The sequence below is a fragment of the Phalacrocorax aristotelis genome, chromosome 2, assembly GCF_949628215.1.
Source record: "Phalacrocorax aristotelis chromosome 2, bGulAri2.1, whole genome shotgun sequence".
NCBI lineage: Eukaryota > Metazoa > Chordata > Aves > Suliformes > Phalacrocoracidae > Phalacrocorax > Phalacrocorax aristotelis.
This window is the reverse complement of record NC_134277.1, coordinates 118,715,335-118,729,107: the sequence shown is the minus strand read 5'-3', so window position 1 is coordinate 118,729,107 and position 13,773 is coordinate 118,715,335. Positions and strand designations below refer to the sequence as shown.

The window sequence follows — 13,773 nt, the reverse complement described above, 5'->3', positions numbered from 1 at the left end:
TCCAAACCAATCCAAGGCCTGGCATTTAGAGCATACAGTGCAAAGGTACAGCCATGGATCATATCAGTTGTGGGTTTTGCGGATAACTAAACACCACATAATTCTTTGGTTTGATGCTACCATGATCCAGCTCCTTGGAACTATGGTACATCCAATATCATCAGTCCTCTTCTGGTCCCCTCATCCTTCAGTTTCTCTGTTGCCACCTCTCAGCCATTAACACAAGGCCCAGATTTGGAAGGACTTCTTCACTAGTTTTTAAAATCTTGTATGTGTTTACAACTTACTGACTCATCTCCAGGTGGGATTACACATGCTTCTCTTCAGAAGCCTCAGACATGTTCAGGCAGAATCAAGGGGGACATAGCTGCTTTAATGGATATGGAAACTTGCTGTTACTTAGCCGTGGAGTTGGGTGCTCCTGGCTCCCCAAGAGCATTTATTTGTAGAGACAATCTGGTCGTGTTGACTGCAAACCAGTATGAGGAGAGAATACGGAGAGATGTAAAGTGATGAGCGTGGGATGGAAGTGGAAGACTGCCAGAAGTGGAGCTGCAAAGAATGTATTTACAAAAGCTTCAACACGAAAGAAAATGAGGGTTCTTCCTGTAAAAGTCAGATGCCTGGGAACAAATACTGAAGGGTGTGTCTGAGAAAGGAATACTATTTCAGGAAACTGTGGTTCTGACTGGGGAGTTGACTAATAACCAAAGCATCTGTGTGACAAAAGGGTTAATGTGATCATTGTTAACATGGGAGCATTGAGTAGGAATCTGGTATGTGATATCACTTCTGTTTTTCATATGACCACAGCTGCTGGTGAAATACAGCATGCAGCTCTAGCACCAATATTTCAAGCAGCATGTTAAAAATTAGAGGGTCAGGGAAGGACTGGAACATTAATAAATGATTGGGAACTATGTGTTTTAATGAAATACTCAAGGACTTTGATTTAGTTACCTTAATAAGGAAAAGCTTTGACTTACTAAAGGTAACTGGTCTGTAGTTCCAACACAGGAAACAGACATATGAAAAAGCAACTGTTCAGCTTAGTGCTGACAGAAGTAACAAGAGTGAATGCCTGGAAATTAGACAAGTTAGATAAATGCAGCCTACTCATGACATAGACATTTTTAAAGAGAAGGGTAACCATCCACTGGAACGACTTAGTACAGGTGACATTAGACTCTCCATCACCAGTAACTTTTAAATGAAAATTGGATTATTTTTTTTTAATCTAGTTCAAGCAGCAACTACTTCAGCAATGGTTTATAACCAATATTACATCAAAGGTCAGCCTATAGACTTTTGTTCATTTAATCTAGGATATATAACATTTCCAATCTAAGAATTTTAAGGTAAATCACAAGCATGCATAAAGAATGTCTGACTACAAACCCTGTGAGGCATATAAGCATTTTCAATATTTATTTTTCTCCAAAACTTATTCTTGGCTGTGCAATAACTGCGGTACAATGTAGACACCACTGCAGTACCATCAGACCAGGTAGCAGCAGCTCAAAGTTCACCGCTGGACACAGAAGCCTTCTGCGAATCAAAGTGAATACTTGGGTGTTTAGCCCATGCTGAGCTCTCTGCTGTTGCCTGCAGCTCATGAACTGCGAACTGGCAAGGTTATAACAGCAGCTGATGTTGCACCCTCGCGAAAGTGGTTCAAAGAAAGGCTTAGGTGGAAAAAGTGTCTGTCCCTGACTTGTGAAGTAAGAGTTTCCACAGAAGAAAGGTACTCATTGGGAAAATTTAACTGTAACAAGACTTGTGGTGGATTCTGTCACTCTAAATCAAGCTTCCATGCCTGCCTCAAAAACATCCCCTTGCTCTGCACAAGTTCTTGGTGTTGTCAGGAAAATTACTAGGGAATATTCTTAAGCCTGTGTTTTGATGAGGTCAAAATAAATGATTAAAACAGTCCCTCCTGATTTCAGGAAACATAAAAACCAGTGGATGTGATCCATTAGCAGCAGAGAAAAAGTAAGAGATTTTATTTTAAAGCCAAAGAACTCAAGTCCTACTTTAGTTAGTTTCAGAATCTGCACATGTACTGAATCGTGCTCCTTAACACAGAAACAAATTTGGGGCTATGATTGAAAAAAAAGAGAAAAAATCTTTAATTCCAATTCCTAAACACTTCTGTTAAGACTCTGGGAAAAAAATGGACAAACTTTTGAACGTGACAAGCACTCAGCAACTCCCATTGATCCCTAAGGTCAGAAGCAGCAGAGCAGGGTTTATAAGGAGGAATGACGTAGATTTAGGGCTTTGACAAAGGAGCCCTGGCTCATCTTGCCATGACAGTTGTTAACACCTTAATCCAAACAACCCTCCTGCCCCTTGGCCTCAGAGTCAACATGCTTTTTTTCTAATCCACTGCCCAGTAGCTACCTGGGGCACTGCTTAGCTGTTTAGCTCACACTGTTGATGAGTTTGAACTAACTGGTGAAGAGGGGTTCAAGCATGTGTTCCCTTGAGCTCTGTGGGTGGGGACCTCTTGAGAAGAGACAAGGTGGGCAGCTGTTAACAGTAGCAAACCACAGCGTCACAAGAAAAAGCATTTTTTGTTTGAAGAGCTTAGTTTCAGAACATCCGTGCCCACAGAGATCAGCCTTTCCACAGGCTGTTCCTGGCACTGTGAGGACAAAACTCCAAGCCTCCAGGCTGCCAAGGGTCTAATGCAACCAAGGGAAAATATTCTTCCCCCAGGAATAAATGTTTAGAGACTTCCTAAAGTTCAGGTTAATGATCCAGTCATATAAATTCAGATAGAATTTAGGGATATTTTAGACTTGCATTACTGCAAACCAGAAAGAAGATCTCCAAAATGTCATTTCAGAGAAGAAAGCTATTTTGAAGTCCTACTAATGTGAAAAAACGTTCAAAAACCAGGAAGATTTTTTTAATAATGAGATTTCTGTGAAAGTATGTAAAATATTTCTGCATGGCTACTGCACCATGTGTCAAATTTTAACTTGGACCGAATTTCTGCAGAGAAATTGTAAACTCTTTTAATGAGAGCACTACTATTATTAATCTACTTGTCAATAAAAACAATTTTTCAGATGCTTGAATCCACAATTTCTTAACGTTCTAAGTGCTCTAAACTTCTCAAATCCTTGGAACAGACTATGTAATATGTTTATTTTAATCTGCAATTTTTGGGAAAATTGACTGTTATCTGAAAATCAGTTTTTGTAATTGCATTTTCTCTTCTTGAAGCAGAAAGGGGGATCAACAGCATATCAATTATACTATCATGCTGGGCCATTTTATATTCTACCTTCGTGTTTCTTATGGAAAACATAATTATCACTATTATAATTCACGACAAAGGAAGGTATCTATGAGGTGTAACTAAAGCTTATATTGATGACAGTTTCTTCACTGGTAGAAGCCATATGTTTCTGCTGTTTTGTGACCAAGGATATCTTAAAGTACTAAATTTTTTTTCCCAGTATTGCGTCCAAGGGAAGTATTGTCTCAACCTTTTCCTTCAGCATATGCTTCGATACATCAGTCAGACCCAGCTCCCCCTCTGTGCTGCTGAGGCCTTTCAGGGGTAGCAACAAACACACAGACAGTCTCTACCACCTCTCCAGTGCTTAATGCAACCGAAGGCACTGGGAACTCCAGGGCAGCTCCTCCAGTCTCCAAATAGGGGACACTGACTTGTTCTATGAAGATGGCTTGTTTGCAGAATTCTTGAAACACAGCAGTTGTTGGGGGAATAAGAGGTATATTAGATGCAGACAGATCCATCAGAGGATACAGCTGTGAAACTCTCCTGAACTCTAACAATACGATTTTCAGATCTCTAACAATGCCAGATTTTGGTCAACAGTGACTGCAAAAGGCACAACCTCGATGTAAGAATGATGCACCTCCCAAAGTTAAGGCCTATGCTCTAGAGCCCGGAGTAAAATCCCTCAATGAGATGGCAGTAGGAATTTAATAACAAAAATAAAATTACATTTTTTCCTTGCTCTTATTCTTCAAAAAGGACAAGGGATTTTTCTGAAGTTTTCAAAAAGCACTTGGCTTGAAACAGCCAACAGCCCAGAGAATTCAATCTTACTACCTAAAAAAAATCCAAAACAAAAGAAATATTATAGTAAGTGAAAATAAGATTTTGGGATAGAAAACATTAGACAACTATAACTATGGGTGTTAAAAATTCTGTTTAGTAATGAAAGGGGCGATCCACATGACAGCTCTTACCATTTCATTAAAGCAAATTATTATCTATACTGGCTTACTATAAACAATTGGGGTTCCAGTTTCTTAATTTTTATTACCTAGAAGTCATGAGTAATTAGGTTGGTCTTCTGCAAATTTCCAATGTTTCTTTTTTATAGAAATACATATACATACTATAGAAATGTACATACATACATTTTCAGAGAAGCCAACAGGATCATTCACACCAGTGAATTCTGGCTATGCCTAAAGCGGGAGTCTGGGGTGCTGCAGACTACGTGAGTCAGAAAAAAGTGAGACTTCTGATCCCAAAACAACAAAATGATTACTTGATTTAATCGGAAAACCAGTCAAGAAAAAGGAGATACTTCACTTCAAATAAGTGAATTATCAGCAAAATTAAAAAAAATAAAAAGAAAAATATTTATTTACTGAAGCTAGCTTTTTAAGAGGCAAGTCCCCCTCTATCTACTGGCCTATTTGATATGAAGCAGTTCTGTGAAACTGTAAAACTTTCTTTCGCGGTGATTAGAAATTATCATGGGCCCTTGTTACAAGTCGTCATCCTTTCAGGCCTTTATCACACCATATGATTAAGGCCTTGTTCTGGATAACAATTTTTTGGTTGAAGACATCTGACTGAATAGAGATGCTATGCTGATCAGAAGATCTTTTTCTCTATCTTGATTTTCAATAGAAACTCTCCAGGCCAAACAGCTTGCAGGCACTGGGCAGTGATGCTGAATGAGAGCCCTGGAAGAATGAATTACAAACACTAAGCTTGGCTATGTTGATTCCCAAATCATCACGAGGGTATAGACATAAAGCCAATTACACAATATGCAAATATATTGTATCACTTCTGGATTACATATGCTCAGCTTGTTCCCCAAAGAGAAATCCTTTGCAAAAGTTACTAGCAATTAACAGAAATATAACTATGGTGACAGATGCAATTTTGCTATCAGAAAAAGGGAAAAAAGATCCTCTTCCACCAAAGCACACATATATATATATATTCTATATACATAGCGACTGAAAGAGATTGATATATATTCTACATAGGTAGCTATTGAAAGTGATGGTTGTTGCTGAGGATTGCTAAAGCAGGAAAAGAACTGCTGTATACAACATTCTTCCATCCTAACCCAGCTGATCTTCAAATTTGAGCAGAGCTGCCTTCCACGTCTTGCACTGTCTTGATGTAAGAAACAGGCTGGAAGAACATGCAGGGCTATGCGCATTAGGTAATGACAGTGCCAGAAAAGCTCATGAGGATAACTTGATTAAATTCTGTAACAAATTACAAGACATAGTCAAGTAAATATTACTTTCTGCTAGGATGCTAGGAGTGCTTTTTGTTTTTTCTCTTTCTGAGACTGTTTCCCTAGATAAATGGACAATTAGAACTTACAGGTTTTTTAGTTCACACAGGTGATCAACACAGAAAAGCATGTTTAGAAAAAAAACACTCAGACTGGGTAATTCAAAGGGTCATACTTATTTTACTGAAGTAAGAGAAAGACAGCAGTGCCAACAACAAAGTTTCAGATAACCCAATTTTTTAAACTATTTTAGCTGCTTTGGCATCTGTGCTGCTCAGTTTTTCTTTCCTACTTGATGTTATCTACATAAAACTGCATTTTCCCTGGCCATGCATGATTATCTGCTTCCTAAAACAATAATTTTCAAGTGTTGCCAATGTCTAACAATCTTACAATTCAGAAAAATCTCTCCCCCGCACCCGCCCTTCGGAATTTTACATGCGTGAAGTTGCTATACAGAATATACAAATTTGCTTTGTCCCTGTTGCCTGTCACAGACTACTCAGAATAAGTCTGGGGTCTCAAGGCGTCCACAGATCCCAAGATGAAAACCACTGCCCTAAAAAGTTGAATTTTTGGTTTTGTGAGAGCTTCTTTCTCTTCTGTTAAAAGAACATACCGAGAAAGCTCGGTTAGCTGATAGTGTGTGCAGCCTTCATCTCACAGTAAGAAACAACCACTGTTTTCTCTGCTATTGTGATAAAGCTCAGTAATAAGCATTGAATGCCCTCAGACCCATTAATTAGGTGGTGGTGTTTTTTAACAAATAAATAAAATTATTTCCTCATATGTAATGAAGAATACAAGGAGACGGGGTAAACTGATATGTCCTTAGTACTTTTGCTTGGTACCTTTACCTTTCTATCTTGTAAATACTTAGGCATACGGACAGCGGTACGCCTGTGTGCAGTGTGACTCAATTTGCTGAGATCACAAGTAAGAATGTTTGCCAGATCAAGGCCTAAACTGTCAGTAAAGTGCTTAATATGCATCATTTGAATTGAGGAGAGTCGTAGTGGCAGTACCTGGCAGACTAAATGTGAGGACAGACCCACAAGGGGAAAGGTATTTTTCTTTTTTTTTTCCAAAATATCTGAAGCCATGAGCAATCTAGTATGTTCCAAATTGAAAACATTCACTTTTTACAGAATTTTTATGAACGCTAGGAATGAAAATTAATTTGGACAAGTTGAAAGAGAGACTCAACTCCATGACTAACATGGGAATTACCCTAATCCTCTCTTCAACTAAATCATGGAATTTTAACAAGGTTTTTCTGGAAGCCCTTGAGATCTCCTAGGTTGAACACTAACTTATGTCCCTTATTTTTATACTACTTAAAACACCCTCATAAATGCAATCAGTGGCTGAGTTATGAGATAAACCCTTCGACTTCTAAATCACTTGTTTGAATCTTGGCCAGAAATTGCCACCATTTGCTGGCTTTTTCATGATATATGTGAAAAAGGTTGATAATCTCCATCTAGTATAAGTTCTAACTCTGACTTTCCAGCTATGCCTAGTTATTGTTGGATTATTTGGGGGGGGGGGGGGGGGGGCAGGGGGAAAAGGTGTTCCTTTGGGCTACAGATAAATAGCATAAGCCCTGAGGAGTCATCCAGGTCTGGAAGCAAAGCACAAGTCTCCGTTCTGCTCTTCCAAACACCCATAAAGAAATGCAGTGCGCAGATATACCTCAGAAGGTACAACCTGCCCCTGCTCTCTTAGTTTCTCTTTATCACAGTACCAAGAAGTAGGAAACTTATGAGCCAGAGGAAACTTTTGGTTACGACCGTGTAAATGAGGGAAGCCAATTGCTTGACAGAAACTTGTTCAAGGCTAAAGGATTCAGTAAAATGGTGTTGGCAAGAGTGATTTTTCTGCCAGTGTTACTATTTCTGCTAAGTAAATTTAAAGGCAGCAGCAGAACCGTAAGAAGCATCAGGCAGAGCTCAGATCTGGTAACCTTCCAGATATGCTGCAGAGCTTTTTATTTTTTCAGGCATTTACGAATGGATGGGCTGAGGGATACGAGGGGCCAGGCTCATTTAGATGATAGGTAATTACTCTCATTGGACAGTTGGTTTATGAAGTTGTTTATATTGTATGCTTTGCATTTTGTGAAGCACTTGTAATAGTGAGTAAATGCTCAAATACAGTCATTAGCATGTGTTAATATTATGTCTACCTACCAGAAAATACAAATAGAAGCCTATTACTCGGGGAAAGACACCATTTCATGAGCAAATCCAAGTAAAGATGTTACAATCACTAAAGAGATCGAACACATGCTGCATCAGGTGCAAACCCAGGAAACCTCTTCCTTGTAACAGGATATAAGGATCAGCTGTGATCTTCTTGCTTACTTTCCTTCAGTCCCGGGCTAAATTTTAATGCAGAAACTCATTACCATGCGTTGTTTCCCTCATCTATTGGTTTTTTCACAACTGTTGGCTTCGTACAATTCCAAGGACCATTTTAAAGGGGGCGCGGAGCTGTTTTTCTAGTTGGGGCTGTCTCTCCGCAGCTGAGTCTCGTCTGGCTTTTAGCGCTTGCAGGTGGCTCCCGGCGTGCCCGCTGCCCGGCCCTGGCCCTGCCCGCGGCGGCGGCTCCCGGTACCGGCGGTGGCTCCGGCTCCCGGTACCGGCGGTGGCTCCGGCTCCGGCGGGAGCGCATCTTCCCCCGCCGCTTCTGGCGTTTTCTCCCTTTCCCTGACTTGGGTAAACAGCTGCATCGCGGCTCGCAAGTGACCGGTATTTTCAATTTCGAAGATAATGAAATCAGTATTGTTCAAACATGTACTTACCCCGCCTTTCCCCGGTAAAATATAAAAGCAAAGCCGCTGCTTCATTTCAAAACACGAGCATGGCGTTTTGCGTTATTCTCTAAAGGGGGGGGGGAGGGAAGGTGGGGAGTGAGAGAAAAAAAAAAAAAAGACAAACAGTATTTTTCTTGCAAGTTCAAGTGTAAAATAAGGTGCTTTAAAATAAATAATGCACCATTTTGAATGTATGCTTCATGAGATTGTCTAGGGGCCAATGCCTACAAATCCTCCCCTTATTATGTCCCAGGATGGGAGCTTTGATGCATGGACGCAAAACAACTTTGCTCAGTGACCTGTGGGCGAGAGAAAATCCTTGCCAGCTCTGTAAATGACCCAGCACTGATACTTGCTTCTGTAACTGTTCACTCAGCAACACTCCCCGGTTCCGTTATGTGCGCTGACATGTTTGGACCCGCGGACTGCAGCCTCGGCCGAGCCTTTGAAAACCTTTGCTGATTAAATTCAGCAGGTAGTTTGGAGAGAAAAGCGGAGTGAGAGGAAGGGAGGGGTTAAAAGCCGAAGGGAGAAAAGAAATGAGGGGAAAAAAAAAAATAAAAAAAGGGGAATAACAGTTGAGCGAAACTTGCCGCCGCGCCAGCAGCAGCCGGGGGGCCGGGCAGGGGCGCCCCAGGACCCCCGGGCCGGGAACCGCCGGCGCCCCCTCAGTTCCTCGCTACATCGACCGTCCCCTACCTAGCACGGCGGGGACGGGTCTTTCCTCCCGCAGCAAGTTCTCTCCTCGCCCCCCAAACAATTGCAGCGCACCAAGTTGGTGGGTTGGGATTTATCCCCCCGTCCCCCCCTCTCACCCCCTTAGCGGTTGGGCTGCAGGAGGAATCGGCGTTGCCGCCTGCCCCGCTGCCCCCAGCGCCGGCTCTCGGGGGACCGAGGAGGGGCAGCGCTGTTTGCAGGCAGCGGCCGTGCCCGGCGCTGGCCGTGCCGTGCCCATTGGCCGTGCGGCGGCCGACGGGGAGCGACGGGAGGCGGAGGGGGAGCTGGCAGGCACCGGGCGAGCGCATACACACACACACACACACGCACGGCAGGCAGAGGCTGCTGGGGCATTGTTATCATTGTGCTTCAGCGGAGGGTTTTGCGTGCAGGGGGAGGGGTGGAGGGAGGAGAAGAAAGAGGGAGAGGGAAAGTGCGGGGCGAGCATGCAGCAGGGCTGGGGCCGGAGCAGCGGCGGTGCTGGCGCGCCCGGGCTGAGGCGCTGAGAGGAGCCGCCTGCCCGAGCTCGCTGGGGGGCATCGGCGGGAGGAGCCAGGCGGGCACGATCCACGCGTGGGGAAGGCAGCCAGCCCACGGGAGCCGCCGCCGCACCGGCCTCGCAGCAGCAGCAGCAGCGACTACTTCTTTCTTATCTCCCAGCCTTTTGTTCGCCCATCCTCCTCCTCCTCTTCCCTGCCCACCCTCTGCACCGCGGAGGGGGCTCGGCAGAGAGAAAAGCAGCCTGACCCAGAGCTGAGTTTCACCCATCCTCCGCCCCTCTCTCTTCTCTCTCTCCCCGTCTCTCTCTTCCCCCGCTGCATCGCTGCCCATGAGCTAGAGCGGCAGCCGGCAGCCAGTGCCGCGGCAGCCGGCTCCGGCAGGCGGGGGCAGACGCCGTCTGCAGCCCCCGGCAGCTGCCGCTGCCCGACCCTCCCCGCCGCTCCCCTCGCCCCGCTCGGCGGGCTCCAGCCGCGCTCCGGGACTGCTGGGGGCCGCCCTGCCGCCGCCCCTCCTCGCCTCCATGTGCCGGGTAGCGGGAGCGCCGCCGCGGATCCTGCCGCCGCTGGCGCTGATGCTGCTGGCGGCCCTGCAGCAGGTAAGCGCCGCCGGCGGGGAGCCGGGCCGGGCTGCGTCTCTTTGTTCTCCTGCGGGCGGCGGTGCCGGGGGAAGGCGGGAGAGCCGGGGACGGGGTGGGGGTGGGGGGGCTCCGCCGCCGAGGTGGGGGTCTCGGGGAGGGGGTAGGGGGGAGGCGGCAGCCGCCGCTGCCACCCGCGGCCGGGCTGCTCCGGCGTGGCTTGTGACCGCTCTGGCAGAGCCACCTGCTCGGGGGCAGCCCCGCCGCTGCGCTGCGGGGAGAGGGGAGTGTGTGCCCGGGGCCGGCGGAGAGGGAGTGGGGAGTCCCCGGGACGTGGGGGGGTTCCGCCGCCGCCGAGGAGACGCGGGTCCGTTCCACACACACCACCACCCCCCGGGAGAGCAGGTGCCGGGGGATGGCGGGGGGCTGTCCGGTGTGCGCTGGGCCGGCAGGAGGACGGGACCCCGGCCCCGCGGTGAATGCGGGGATACAAAGTACCGGCGGGGGGACGGTGCGGGCATCGCCCACCCGCTCCGCCCCGAGTGGGGCAGCGGGGGCGCCGGGCGGGGGGCAGCCCCTGCGGGCCGCCCTTCTGCTACCCCCGGCTCCCGTGCCCACTAATCCCTTCCCGGGAAGAATTTAATCAGCCTTCGCCTGGGCGCCGGGCTTCCCCACCCCCTGCCGTTAACGGTAATTTCCACTGGGACGGACTCGGGCTCCGAAGTGTTTAATTTATTATTATCAAAGTCCTGCTGCTGCCTCCCCCCGGCGGCCTCTCGCCGGGGCGGCCCGGGCGGGCTGCCCGCCTGCCCCGAGCGGCGGGGTCCCGGGAGGGCGGTCGGGGGACGCGGGGCAGCGCCGGGCACCTCCGGCCGGAGCGCCCCGGGGGGCGCGGGGGAGTGTTGGGGGTCTCTCCGTGCAGAAAGTGTGGGTCTTCAGGCCGGCGCCCCGGCGAGGGGGCGTGTGGGGCGAGGTGGGACTAACGGGACGCTGCGTGGGGGGGAGAGGACGGGGACGACAAAATGGATCCCGGTTGGGGCAGCGAGGGCAGCGCCTGCGGGGCGGTGGTTGAGCCGGGCTCCCCTTCGGCGGAGCGGGGCGTCCGGGGCAGGGGGACCCCGAGCGGAGGCCGGGGGTGGCGGGGAGGGTGGCGGTGGGTTCCCCCCTTCGCTTTGTACTCGCTGAGCTCGTATCCGGCGCGGCGCCGGGGGTGGAGAGGGCCGTAAGTCTCTGAGGGACAGATGGCGCAGATCATCGCCTCTTAATGGTATTTACGGTTGGGGCATTTCTCGCGGGCCGGGGGAGCGGGTCGAGGCGAGGCCGGCGGCGGGGACGGGGAGCCAGCGCGGCCGCGGCGCCCTCCCGCCGCGGCTGGTGCAGGGCCGGGGGCGGCGGCGGCCACTGTCCATGGTGCAGCGCTCCCGCTGCCCCCGCCCGCCCCCAGCGCGGGCCGGGGGGAGCCCGCTCCTCCCCTCGTCCCCCTCTCCCCGGCACCCCGCTCCCCTCACGGCTTCCGCGGGCGGCCCAGCCCTTCCCCGCTGTTTCCGAGCCGCTCTCGGGGGCCGATGACTCGCACCAGGCGAGCGAGGTGCTGAAGCGCTGCTCCGCGGCAGCTGGGATTTTCCCTGGAGCCGTAGGAGGACGCGGGGCCGGCTGGCGTGGCACAGGGCTGGCCGGCTGGGCTGGAGCGTCTTCCATCTGAAAGCAGCCACCCTGCTCAGAAACTTGTGATATGCCACTTGCAGACTGTTGTTGTCTTGAGTTGGCTTTTGGGTGGGTTTTTTTTGTTGTTTTGTACTAGTCGATTTTTTTTTATCGGGTAGGTTTGGTTTTTCCTCTTTTCCTCCCCCCTCCCCCCCCCCCCATCGTTGTACCTCGCCAGATCTGTACATGCGGGTCTCTTAAATTTTTTTTCTTTTGCAAGTCCTTATGTGCTGTTTATCGTATGTGCTGTTGGTTCTGTTTAGTCTTCCTATCTCAATAAATCTTTAAAGCACAAATTCTGCAGTAAGCTTTTATTCCATCTCTTTTTTTTTTTTTTTTTTTTCCCTACCCAGGGCAGGTTTGAAATTAAAGCACAAGCTATGAATTAAAGACAGGAACTAGCTGTATTGCTTTTATGTATCACTCAGTGTCAGTGGCACGTTACGGTTGGGGAATCCAATTTCCCCCTTGTTTGGGTATCCATTAAATCAGGTTAGGGTTGATTTTTAATAGTGTGTAACAAAATTGGAACTTGGGTATGAAATCAGATTTATAGACTTGTGTCTGTATAACACTTTCATTTTAAAAGCCTTGTTCCCCCCCCTTCTTCTTTCATGCATACTGCAAAGAACACTCGCAAGCTAGATGCAGCGCTAACTTCCCCCCCCACCCCGCCCCATCATCATACCTACTACTTTTAGTTTGTAGAAGGTTATCTGTATCTCAGGGTCTTTTAAAATGTTGAACCTTTCGACTTACTTTTTCTCTCTGCAACACAAGACCGATCTACCTTTATTTTCTGGAGTTATTGATCACTTCATCATTCGCCAGTGATGTAGAAAAGCCATCATTATGGAATTACTTGAAAGATCATAACTGGAAGCACATTCTAAGACAGGTCTGTGGATGCTGTTTATGTTCAGGAAATAGGGCTTTAGATTTTTGGCACTGTGTAACCTGCATGAGACATAAGAGAATGAAAACTGCACTTTACTTTGCTGGTTAACAGATCAGTGTGAGTCTGGAAGTATTATGTGGAAAACCTGACAGAAGAGAGGACAAAAGGAGCGAGGCTCGCTTTTCTGGCCAAAACAACAGTTCCAGTTTTTGGAACTGGGATAACAACAGGATTGAAGAAGCAATAGGAAAGCTAGCATGAGAGTTATATTTACAGGAATAAAACTACTACTGTTAGAAATGAGCTGGAAAGGGGAGTAGAAATTAAGTGCTCAAAAAAAGGATTGTAATTTTTTTTTTCATGTATAAGGTGATTGGATCACTCAGAAATGAATAATATCCACAAAATCAGAAACAAGTAAACAATAATGCAGTTTCAAAGCCTTTCGTGCCTAGGTGACTGGTTTGAATTAAAATTACGATGACAGAGGATGTAAGTTAATACTCTTCTGCAGGCAGTTTTGGTATTATTCCAGGTCTTAGCGAACGTATCCAGGTGATAAAGCTACTACCCTAAATGACACTCCTGTTAAGCTGCCTCTGCTGAGAATCCGGTGATCGCATTCCTTGCCAACTGCACACCTCTCGTAATCGCCCCCAGCAGTAGTCGCTGGCAGAACTGGGGTGAGGCGTATTAACGCGGTTTTGTGCAGAAGTGGCAGTGAGATCTCCATTTGTGGGTGCATCTTCTGTCTCTCGTAATACGCCTGTGTCTTAGATTTTTTTCTTTTTTAATCAGTCTATTTTATGTAGGATAGCACAAAAATGGGTTTCAGGGTGTTTCTTTTTAACAAATCGGACTCCAGCATCATTAGTTCCTTTCAAAGTGAACTGAATGCATTTTATAACACGTTTCATAAGCCCCAGAACAGGATAGTTGAGTGAGTGGCTCAGCCTTTTTGGATGTAGATCTTTCTGTTCTGGTTTTGCTTTGTTTTCAAAGAATCTATCCGAAGAGTTAAATG

The 13,773-nt window shown here is 47.3% G+C and overlaps 1 protein-coding gene across 4 annotated transcripts in view; it reads left to right on the top strand.

Annotated features, from left to right (window-relative positions):
* Window positions 1-9,436: 9,436 nt before the first annotated feature.
* The window catches only part of CDH2 (cadherin 2), a 118,443-nt gene continuing 114,106 nt past the window's right edge, over window positions 9,437-13,773 (top strand). The window contains exon 1 of one of the 4 annotated variants that reach the window (XM_075084911.1): window positions 9,437-10,168. In XM_075084911.1, coding sequence (XP_074941012.1) covers window positions 10,094-10,168 — 75 coding nt within the window. In that variant the 5' untranslated portion in view covers window positions 9,437-10,093. Of the gene's footprint in view, window positions 10,169-10,487; window positions 10,553-11,076; window positions 11,121-11,395; window positions 11,415-13,773 lie in introns of those variants that run through there. The other 3 variants (XM_075084913.1, XM_075084914.1, XM_075084912.1) reach the window with 3 other exon arrangements.